The 12,439-nt window shown below is 38.0% G+C and overlaps 1 protein-coding gene across 2 annotated transcripts in view; it reads left to right on the forward strand.

Annotated features, from left to right (window-relative positions):
- nck1b (NCK adaptor protein 1b) overlaps window positions 1–12,439 on the forward strand; it is a 39,161-nt gene that overhangs the window by 13,016 nt on the left and 13,706 nt on the right. For both annotated transcript variants that reach the window (XM_008396175.2, XM_008396176.2), the window contains exons 2-3: window positions 5,228–5,276; window positions 9,179–9,419. In XM_008396175.2, the coding sequence (XP_008394397.1) occupies window positions 9,194–9,419 (226 nt within the window). In that variant the 5' untranslated portion in view covers window positions 5,228–5,276; window positions 9,179–9,193. The remainder of the gene's footprint in view (window positions 1–5,227; window positions 5,277–9,178; window positions 9,420–12,439) is intronic.

Raw genomic sequence — 12,439 nt, forward strand, 5'->3', positions numbered from 1 at the left:
TGTTTGGAAAAAAGAATGGGCCCTTTGATGTGAAGTGCTTCCGACAGAAAACTAAAAACTTTTGCCGTTGGTTGTTGCTGTGAGAGAAAATCTGTCTATTCTCAAAGGACACGAGCCACAATCTATTTTAGGATATTTCCAACTGCTTGGGGGGATCCCCAGGGGTGAATAACCGACTTCTTTCAAACAATCACGGCGGTAAGGCCATCAGCTCCCTCTTAGTGTGATCCCAAATCAGGACAGTTTTCCAATGAGGAATTCCTTCACTCAGCATTGCTGGTGTTTAAGTTAACACTTTCATCTCTTTAACAAGTTGCATTACGCACATTGATTCAAAGATAAGCTATCTTTACTACTCTCAGCCCAGGGGTCGAGTCCACGCTCTGTCAGATAGCATCACTTTCCCATCATCCGGTCACTCTTGTGTCCACACTTCCTGTCTCACAGCTGGCCTGCCAAGTCTCCCATGACCCTTTGCTGCGGTGCTGCTGTTTTGTTTTGAGAGAATCCAGGACAGCCGGGATGAGCTTCAGTCTCATGAGCTTTAGCTGATGCACTTCAGGGTGGAAAAAAAAAAAGAAAAGGCGAACCCAAGCTTGTGATTATTGGTCCATTGCTGTCCTCTGCCTGTCGCTTTGTGAAACAGGCTGGTCCCTGTGGCTAAAATGCAACTTTTGGTGCGTGCTTGAGGAAGAACTGCAGCGCCAGAGGGGGCTGAGTTAGCAGTGAACACATAGAGCACATTCCTGAAGGCAGCAGAGCTCTGTGATTTTAGCGGGCTGTCACAGGGATTAAGTTACCCTGTCTGCTTCTGTGAGCTCATGCCGTTGCTGTCTCAGTGCCGCAGCAATCCTCCTGAGCAGCAGCAAACAGTTTGCTCCCAGTGCGAGGAAAACCAGGATACATGTTCATTCTCCTCTACCTGGCTACTAAACTTTAAATATCTGATGTAAATGGACTTTTCCTAAAGCCAGCTTGACATCTCTTCTATGTGTACCAAAAGGATTGTGGCAGAAACCGACCACTAGGTGTGCTCTTTGACTGGCTCTGTTGCCGGGGGTTTCTTTCTCCTCCGTCTGCCGAGACACACAGCAGAGGGTTTCGCAGCAGCTGTAGCGTACAGGATGTGGTGAATTTATGTCACTGGTGTTTCACCATGAGAAGAGAATTCACAAAGTTGCACCCTGCATCTGCTTTTTCACCACTGACGAGGAGTATTTGTGATTTTTAAAGTCAAATAAACTTTCTAGATTTCATTGTAAAGACTTGTTTATGATAACATATTCACAAAATTGTATCTACAGGCTGGTCCCTGTAGCTAAAACACAGGGAACAGAACGTATTTAATACTAATAAATACTTTGTGTTTATTAGTATTCATACAATACTGATAAATACAAAGTATTTATTAATACTTTGTATTGTGTTTATACAAATGGTAATAAATACAAAGTATTTATTTGTATTATAAATAGAAAGTATACAAAGTATTACAATACTTTTATTAGTATTTATTAGTATTACATGAATGTGAAAGAAGTTATTGGTGCTTGAAGTGTGAACATGAGAGGATCACTTGTTGAATTGACATTAGTTCTTGGTTTGGCTTATTCCCCAGATAAGACGTGGTTTGTTTCCTCATAGTTTACAAAACTGTGTCCATTTGCATTGTAGAGACGGGCTCAGTTGTTCTGTAATGATGTTCTATGTCATTCACTGACTGGACATTTAACCCCTTACAGTTAAAATATAGGAACTGGTTACCCATACATTCTATTTCTGGTCTACATGTGTAAGGGGGGACTAAAAAACTAAAATATTTTGTTACCTTTGTTTTTGTTTCTAGAACAGTTCATGTTAAATTGGGCTCATCCCATGTCCAATTTAAAGCCCGGCAAAATGATTTAAGTTAAAACAGATCTGCTCTGAACTTTAATTTTCTCCTATCAGATGACCTGAGATCACACTTGGTTACATTTTACCTCAGAGAACTGTTGTTCAGTTTTAGTGGTTAGCACCAAGAAGACAAATGGCTTGCTGAAGTTGTTGCTTACATTTCTGCTCCTGGTTTAATTTGAATACAAGTGCAAAAAAAAGGTCAGATATTTTATTTCTTGACCCAGTTTATTTTTTTCCCTCTTACTTCAACACATCATCAAATAGTTCAGTTCCAAAGTTGTTTGTTAATCCAACAGGAAATTTTAATGTTGCAACTCATACTATCTGGGTATTTTCAGAGAGTAGCAGATGCTATTGGCTGTGTGCAGGAGCTCCAGTAGCTGTCTGTATTACAGCGGTACTGAAGAAACCTCTGAAGAAGATACACAGTAGATCTTTTGCAATAGAATCATTACCACATTTTAGAACCAAATTATCCTCCAATGAAAAAAAAACAATTTTGAGGGACAGAATTGATAATGATGGCTAACAAAAGTTACTAAAGAGTAAGCCAACTCCTTCACTGGATAGGTCAGAGCAATATAGAGAGGTCATTTTACCTGCATGATGTTTTTGGCTAGTTGGAGGAACCATAACTCACGCATGCAGAGACAAAACTCTGTACAGAAAGTCTTTCTTCAAGGTAACAGCTCTGTTTACAAAGCAAATCTGGGAGTATTGCAGGCTGATTTTACCTTGAAAGTTGGTCAGTTTTTCTGCCCCAGTTTCTGGCCTGCAGGCATCTGCTTAGCAAACTGGCCACTCAGCCTAACAAATGTTGCTTGAAACAATGTTAAAAATAATTTGAGTTGTGGGAGAAGTTCCTTTAGTTTCCATATCATGAATGATTCTGATTTTAAAGACTTGATTTGTCTAGTTTTGTAAGTGAGGTGGAAAAAGTATTAGAAATTTCTATCAGCCAGTTGGCCAGCAGTGTGCAGCAACAGCTGGGAGAAAGACTGCAGTGGTTTCGTAATACTTTATAGAGCTGGAGAAAAATCTTGTCACTCCAACAGTTTCTATGGCATCTCATCAGAGTCATCTGAGTGAAACTCTTACTGGTTATGGAATGATAACTTGGCATACCTTTATACCAGGAGTTATCCCAAGTTGACGGACCAAAGTTAAAACTCAAAGGATAAAACAGAACAACTTTGATGTCACACATTCAGTCTCTGCTATCTGCTAACATCTTGCTGTCTCTTAAAGTAGCAGACTAAATGCACGGCAGACATGTCTTGACATGCTGTGACGTGTTGGTGAAAATGGATTCCTTTGAAGTACTTCTTCAAACTTTTATGCTTTTGTTTACTTTGTTGAAACACCTTACTGACAGAAATACATAAAAACTTACACACCGATGAGTTTTGTCATTTATATGTGCTGGTAGTGTCTAGGTTTCACTCATTCAGCGATGAGAATTAAGTTTTTTTCTGCTGAAAATTGGCCGCCTGATCACAAACCAATTTCATGGCACATCTCACAGAGAAAGTCTTTAGTTAAATCTAAAGAATAAAGGGCATTAAGCACCAATTCAGAGCTACCACACTCTGAATGCGATGATACACTGATCCCAACCACCAGCATATGTAAATGAATATCCGTAGTGCCACCATATGAGCAGTTTGACCTGTCTGACCTGGTGTTTAGTGCTTCTGCATGGCGACTGGTCTCTGCTCAGTCTGCAGCTGCGCGATTATCTCAGAGCATCTGTCACCCGCTGTTTCTGATCCTCCCTCATATCTACTCTAAAATTCACCGAAGAATTAACGTGGACTTTTACACTCGGCCTTTTAGGTGGATGCTAAAAGAATAGATTCTAGATTCAACCTGAAATGCGAGATAGGTAAGAAACGGAGTACCGATGGTTCTAGCATTACATGGTTTAAAAAAAAACAACAAAAAAACAAAAGCACGACGTGGAGAAATTAATGTAACGGAAGGTTATTGTGAAGGCAGAGCGCGCACACACAGCTACTTCATCCAGCCCAGGGAGTGGAGAGATTGTTGCCTTTTGTCTGAGTGAACGAGGCACTCGAGGAGAGTAAATCAGCTCTTTGTTTTTGTGTGCCGCTCCCTTGCATTTCTCGCAGTGTTCACTAATGTAATTAATGGAAAAAAAAGCAGGCAATAACATGCCTTAAGATTTAACCACAGTGTACACCCAATTGCTCTTTGGTACATTAAGTAACCCACCTCCCCCTGATTGTTTATTATTTATTTTCTGTCGGTATACAAGCTGATTTAAATCCGATCGACATCTTATTCATGTCTTGGTTAACCATGCTGAAAGTCTGCTTCGCTCCCTCCACTCTTGTTTGCCCAAGATCAGGTTATACTCCCATCTCAAGGCCAGCTGTGGCTGAAACCTAGACAGCACTGCTGCTTCAAATAAATTTAAGAGGCTCTCTCATTCAGTAAAGTCAGTGTCTGTTCCCTGTAGTCAGTTGGGGTGGGGGAGAGGTGAAACTTCATCCACTCCCATGACATCAGAGCAGCCACTTCAGTCAGGGCCTTGCTCCCCACCACCATAGCTGACCCAAGGATCTGCAATGTTAAACTAAGCGTAGCTTATCTCTGCTAGTGGCTGTTCAGGTCATAAGACTGGTTGTTGTGAATGTGCGCATTGTTCAACGTGAACAAACTTTCACAGTGGTTCTCAGTCCTCCAAAATCATAATTTTAGATGTGTTGAGGGAAGCTAAGGAGCACTGAGGATAACAGAGCCCTGTGTATTTAATAATTTAGCTCACACTGGCATTGCGTTTTGCATATGTGGACCTATCTAGGCCAGATCTAAATTTAAAACAATTTTCTTCATTGTCACGGCTCAGAAAGAGATTCCAGTTGCACCATTACAGTAATCTTTACCGTCCTGTTGGCGTAAGTCGACGGCAGGCAAAGAAATGCAATAATTTTTTTTTTTTTATGTGACAGCTCGTCAAAGGAAATCATCCCGTGTAATTCTGAATACTCTCTGACAGCTCTTGGCTTTAAAGACTGAGTATCAAAGCAATTTGTCTGTTATTTCAATAATACAATTGGTGGAGGGAAATTCTGCTCGACAAGACTAAACTGTGGAAGTGGGTGCTGGAATTTCTGCCCGGTTGTTGTGGTATATTTGGATAACCCTGGTTCACACCTTCTTGGCATAGGTTTGTTGTAAGGGGTGCTATTATGTCATCTGAGCCCTCCTTGTATAAGAGTGTAGCACATAATTATGTATTTCAAACAAAAGTTTGAGGAGTTAATTTGTAACTTCCTTGTATCGTTTCTTTTTCTTGTTCTAGGTCAGCAGAAGTATCAGAACGGCTTGTTCTCAGCTTTGATGCAGAACAGGTATGGCTGTCCAGCGTCAGTCTCCAAACGTACTCCTTTTTATTTGTCGTAACACTTATCAGCTATGGCTATTTTGGTCAAAATTGAAAATCTCGGATACAGATCAGAGAAGTTTAACCACTGTTCCTAAACGGTTTGGAAAAGTCTGGAATTTGATTTCAGGCTTTTCCAGACTCTTTTTTTTCCTATCATTCTTGTCTAAATGTTGCCTTTTTTTCCCCTCTTTTCTCCATTTTGTCCTCCTTTCCTCTCTTCCTATCGTCCTTGTTTCCTACCTCTTTAGTTCCTTGTGTCCTTTTTTTCCATTTCTTCATTCTTCATGTCATTTCTTCCTTCATTGGTCCTTCTTTTATCTTCTTCTTATGCCTCTTTTTCCTCCCGTTCTTTCCTATCTTCTGTCGTTCTAATTCCCTTTTTTCTTTTGTTACCAAGTTTCCTTTCCTTCCATTTTTTCTTGACTGCAACAGTCTAATATATCTATGAAAAACACATAGGAATTAGTTCTAGATCAATTCTCTGATGTCAGTGCCATGCAAAAAAGTTAAACACTAGATCTCACCAGTGTCATGTCATGATGATGATGATTAGGATTGTCAACCACTTATTTACCAATTATGATCAGTATCCTGCTGTCTCCTTAATTTATTTTAAAGTTTTGAGCAACAGAGCTGTTGCCCTGTCTGTAGTTTTTCATTAAGTTTGCTTCTTCAGCTCCAACAGAGGGTTGACTTGATTAAGAAAGGCATCAATAGTGTCAACAATGTTTATTTTTTAAGGTGCACAGCTTCTTTTCCAAAGAAATATTTGCTGCAGATGTTTTAATACTTAGTGCAAGGCTAATGTTAGCATATTTACTCTGTTTTCTGCTGAATTAGCTTGGTTCCTAAAATATTACATGAACTGAAACATACTTCAAAATAAATGCTGGAAGTCAACCACTATTTTTATGAAATACAGGTATAAATATTTTGTTAAAAATCAAATGCTACATAAACCCAGCCGGTAACACTTTATTTGAAGGGGGGTGAATAAGACTGACATGACACCATCATAAACACCTGTCATGAATATTTATGACTGCTGTCATAAAGCGTCATTCAGTAAATCATAACACTTTTAATACAACGTTGACATTATTGAAAATGTCTTCGTTATGACAACTTGACATTAATCAAGACAAAAATGATTAATGATTGATTAATAGTATTCAGCAGGGTGTTTTCTTGTCAGCACAAAGACAGTACTCGTATCTTTCATGCGACACAATAAGTGTCAATAAAATGATAGTATTGTTTAAAAAAAAAAGCTGTGGTCAATAAATCCCCATATATTTGTTAATTATTTCATAAGTAAATCAATGCTTCACTTATGAAATTATTTATTTACAATATGTAAATAAGTTACCAGTTCAGACACTGCTAGGATCCTTTTATTGCAATTTAGATTGTGGTGATTTTGTTCTTTTATGCTGAGTTTGCATGCATTTGACCTCTATAATCCTATGTCCTAATTTATTTCTTGAAGAATCATCAGAAAAAAACTGTAGCAAGTTTTACATTCAATTAATAAAAATCAAATTTTGATTAAGTATGGAAAGCAAATGTAAGGTATCTTTATAGTGATTGTTGTGTTTATGATTTTCTATTTTTTTCCCCCAGGTTCCAGTTTTGTCTCAGACTAACTGTGGTTGACAGTAGATTTGGTGTGAATTATATACATGACTGCCTCATAACTTTTAGATAAATCAGTGAAATGTTTGTAAGCTATTGGTTCAGTGGCTAATTAAGACACACATCACTTTATTTTATGTCTGGAATTTACAAGGTGCAGGTAGTTTTATAGTAGAGACACTTCACTGCAGATATTTAGACAAACCACATTCATAAGATGATAAAAAACATCCAAGGATGGCTTCAATTTGAAATAACACACACACAGGCATGTTCTGAAATTCACTTTTTTTATTGCACTCATCACTTCCAGGTTTTTTTTTTTGTAAACATGACCCTGCATGTTTTGGTTTTACTGTTATACTGAAGCTTATATCCAGTTTTTTTTTTTGCTTCATTATTTCACAGAGTATTACAGGTTGCATTTTTGTTCAATCCAATCTATTTTTGCTTAGATTTAATGCTAGTCTTAAACCTATTCAGTTTCCTTAGTACAAAAATGTAATACTGCATCTTTCTCATCTTTATTTAGATTGTCTTTCTTACTGTACATTGTATATTGGAGTTAGTTGTGTGCTTGAAAGTATCTCCTTCTTTATCATTAGTAAGTTTTAACAAATCTCCCAAATTATTTCTTTACATAGTAAAGCAACATAAAGCAAAAACACAACATAGAAAACATGTGTTTTTAATGTAAAATAATACAGCATACACAGACATAAGCTACTAAAACAAGAGCTAAAACTAAAATGTTTGCATTTAAAAAAAAAAAAGATTATATTTCACACAAAGTTACGGAGTTTTTCTGAAACCAGAAACCTGCAAAGGGCTCCTTTGTGAATTTTGCAAAGAAGGTGTGAATCAGACTCAGCCCTCCAGATGACACATTAAAATAACTCAGCGTACCAACCAGGGGTGAAAGTAGGCGGGTACAGCTGGGTACTGCGTACCCCTAGATTTACCGTGGGTACGCAGTACCTGCAATAGAGGGAAGGGGCTGTCTGCTGTAAAAAAAAACCAATGGGTTCATTGTGCAGCCGTGAGTGCGCCCACTAATCAGTCGTGATTAGTGGGCGCACTAAAACACAATCTAAAACACGACTTAATCAGTTAATAAATAACGTTTTTCCCTTTTCATATTGTTTCTGAACTGTTTGTGCTTTGCTAGAGTAGGGCTGCAATACGGAAGGTTTTGAGTAGATCTCTGCATTAGGTGACAAACTGAACGCCGCCAGGACACTGAGACCAGCACGTCCTCCTCTGACTGGCTTAAAACGTTCGTAACTTTATTAAATAACAACAACAACAACAAAAATCAACAAAACATGTTCAATAAAAACAATAATCTCAAGAATTATTGTTTCAACAAGGTGTTGCGCAGTTCTGTGCGTTTCGGTTCCATTACCAAAGTAACCGGCAGAGCAGGAGTTTAAAATGAATCAACCACCGCTGTGTTCAGGGAGCTTATTAATAATCGCAAAATACATATCAAACCTGAAAACCTAATATTGTAACGGACTGAATGTTATGTTTTTAAGTAGTCTCTGCTGAGCGCAGGCGGTTGCCATGGCAATGGGTGTGCTTAAATGACAGAGATTAAAAAGGTAGAGTGGTTTTGAGTTTACCTTTGCTGTGGCGCTTTACAGCCGCTGTAGTTTTTGAACGTTCAATAAATGACAAACTTGGACTAATTACCTCATTCTTCTGTGAGTATAAGACGTTTACAACAAACATCAAACACGGTAAATATGTTTCATTAAGTATTTAACAAACAAATGGCTTCTACTGTGATAATTATGTGAAATTAAATTATCTAATAAAAAAATAATAGTTTAATGCTCTCTGGCATCTTGCTTTGAGCTCAGAGTCTGAGAGGCTTTTCCTCTATCAAACTATTTTTTTGCCACTTATTTAGTGGAAATATTGATGCTGATGAGATTTTCTCTAAAATAATAACCTTTTTCAAACTTTATGGCTCCACTGTTGAAAATGAGGCTCTGACATTCACAAATGACATTAATATAAAATCCAGTGTTTAGTTTTGTCATTTCTAAACACATTCTTTGATAAAACAGTGTTGTTGGGATGGAAATAACTGTTTTTCGGTTTTTCTACCTGGACTATGCCTATCCGGGCTCTATCTTTGATGTGAACCTAAACACTTAAAGAAAGTTTAAAGGAAAACTATGATGACCATGTTTTTTTTTTCTAAACAGTTTTGTGATGCGTCAGTCTCCCTAGGTCAAGATGACTGAAGAGGTGATTGTCATCGCCAAGTTCGACTACATGGCCCAGCAGGACCAGGAGCTGGACATCAAGAAGAACGAGCGCCTCTGGCTGCTGGACGACTCCAAGTCCTGGTGGAGGGTCCGGAACGCCACCAACAAAACTGGCTTCGTCCCGTCCAACTACGTGGAGAGGAAAAACAGCGCTAGAAAAGCCTCGATTGTCAAGAACCTCAAAGACACACTCGGTAAGAGAATTTACTTTTTGTTCCTTTGCTTTCACTACTCTTTATTTCTACAGTAGGTTGGCTCTCAGTAATCCTGAGAAAGCATGCTGGTTTGAATTCCCTACAAGCTTATTTATTTTTTCGACTAGCTCATAATATTCCAGTTAAGCTGCATAGATAATACTTTTGCAAATATTTACATATCTTCAGCATCTCGGTGGGGTTCCTCTCTTGCATGTAGATTTTCTTTTAATTATTAACTGAAGCAGCGTTGCTTCAAAAGCATTATCTAGGCCAACTTTCATATTGATTTTGACCACAACTGTGAGATATAACCTGTTGCACGTTATTCACCACAGTGAGGGTGTTTGTTCAGAGTGCAGACGTATTATTCTCAAGTTATTGTTTGCACGCACCTAGAATTGGACTTCCACTTTCGATCGTCTTGCCTGACATTGAAGGCTTTAAGTGCAACTTTGAAGCATTTACTCAGGTAAGGGAGTTATAGATATTTTTATCTATCCGGCTTTGTAACAAATATAAATCAGTTTTGGTTTTCTTGCACAGCTTTTTCTCAGAATACATACTTTGTAGACTTTCTATCCTGGCTGTTTTGTTTCCTTTAGCAAAAGAGTTAAATTTGTAGCTATTGTATGTAAGACCAGTATGGGCATAAATTTCAATCATAAATATTTTGTACTTGTAAATCAAACTGCATAGTTGTGAGTTGAGTTTTGTAGCCTTGTAAAAAAATAAAATGGCTCAGAATTTCTGCTTTGTAGATGTCGTTATTGTTTACCAACACAAATCTTTATGGATCCACAGATATGAAATTGTCTACAAGGTGACAATTTATTTACAACTACATTCTGATTTACAAGCACACTATTTGTATAGCATGGATTTTTCTTTATTTTTTTACCTGCACATTTATTGACACAAAACATAAATTCTTAGCCATTTTATTTTGCAAGGTTACAAAACTAAACTCACAAGTGTGCAGTTTGATTTTTTAAAAGTAGAGAATATTTATAAGCCGAAGCTAAGCACGAATGAGAAAGTTATAGTTTGTCTTAGCTGAGTTCTTCTTATCTGCCATCTATTTTGAATCACTGTCAGTCCTGGCGTTAGATCTGTCAAGTATCATTATTTCTCATGTATTATTGTAGAATTTAATTTGGTTGGTTGGTGATTCTTTACACACCACCAACTCTGCAGTGAAGCTTTATCTGTCTATTTTTTAATTGACTATTAAAAAAAGACAAAATATTTTTAACTTATAAGCTGACAACAAAGTTGCCTACAAGTCCATTACTCGTTGATGTGGCGTGAAGATGATGTGCGCCGAAGAAGCTATTGCCAGTCGATGCAAATGGTCATACTGTAGCTCCAAATTATTTTTTTACATTAACAAATTATGAAAATATAGAAAATGAAATAAAAACAAAAAAAAAACTGCGGTTTTGGGTGCTCCTCGTCATGGGTCATAATTTCACAATTATCACACATTCACCAGTGTTTGCAAAACACTTATCTGTTGGACTTCAGCTTCCCGTTTTCTCTTGTGTTTGTGTCTGAGTGTGTACACAGCAGTTGTGGGTAGAGTGTGATAATATTTATTGAAAAGTGTGGGTGAAAGAGGAATTGAAATGTTTTAAAATAATTCAACTCAGTGACTTGAGCAAAGATTTTCTACGACTGTTGTAATCGTAGGTCAAGTCTGTCCCGCATGTGTTACTCAGAGGTATCTAGATTTATATGACATAATTTTTTGCCTCTGTGGTTTTTGTGTGTGCGTGTGTGTGTGGGTGTAGGAGGTTATGTTGCCAAAAACAAAAGCCCATGGCCTCTTAACAACATCCCAGCTGTCACCATATTCGATCTTTCCATTTTTAAGAACAGCTGCCTGGCTGGCACAAACACAAGTCATGTCTAACTTAACCGTACACTCAAAATAAAACACAAAGTTGCAGCAATCTTGTTGAAACACCAACATAATCCTAAAATTGACTTTTGTTTTGTTTTCTAAAAAGTTTTCTCACCCCGTACAACCATAAACTTGAATGTATTTCATTGAGATTGTATCTAATGGAGCAACAGATTATTATCCCATTAGTTCATAAGTCTGAATGTACATTCATCTCTGAGTCACTGTTTTGTAGAGCCATTTTCCACCACAATTACAGATGCCTGTCTGTTGTGGTAATTCTCTACCTGCTTTGCACATCTTGGAGACTGAACGTTTTGCCCCTTTTTCTTTGCAAAGTATCTCAAACCCTGGTAAACTGTCAACAGCAACATTCATTTTTGCTGTAATTCTGTTAACCCCGGACTATTGGAGTGAATGACTAAGGCCCCATTTACATGACAATGCAAGAACAGCAAAACATAAATGTTTTGTTGTTGACAAAATCGCAAAGGTTTGACAAGTGGCTCCAGAATGAAACTGTATATAGATGCAATGCAGATCGTGTCCGTGTAAACGCAAGCACAAAACATTTGGCAGTCATGTTATCCTGTGATTGTCCACTCGGGCTCGATTTGCTGCTGCACCTTTTCAGATTATTTGCGGTGTTAAAGCAAAACTTTACGCCAACAGCGAAGACGCACAGGTTACCTACTCCAGGTTCATGCATTTATCTCTGTAAAATGAAAGGGGTTATGTAAACACACCTCTGGCTCTGACCAGCCAGAAGTTGGTCTGAGAACGAAGGTTCAGAGCCTCTTACAGGCCTGGCATACCCACTACATAGTTTCCACTGCTATTTATGTTTTCATCTGCATGCAGAGTATTTTCACTTCGCTGTTGTGCAATTGCAGTTTTTGCAGATGCATAACTGAAAACGTTTTTGGAAGCTTTATCATGTAAAAAGGGCCTAACAGTTGCCTTTAAACAAATACAAGGTAACTGTATTTGAGCTGTGGCTCTCTGCAGCTCCTCCAGAGTTCCCATGTGCCTTCTGGGTGCTTCTTTGATCAATGCTTGCCAACCTCTTAGTTTTGATGGGTAGCGGTCCCTTGAAAGGTTTACAGTTGTGATT

Source organism: Poecilia reticulata, linkage group LG20 (genome assembly GCF_000633615.1).
Source record: "Poecilia reticulata strain Guanapo linkage group LG20, Guppy_female_1.0+MT, whole genome shotgun sequence".
Taxonomy (NCBI): Eukaryota; Metazoa; Chordata; class Actinopteri; order Cyprinodontiformes; family Poeciliidae; genus Poecilia; species Poecilia reticulata.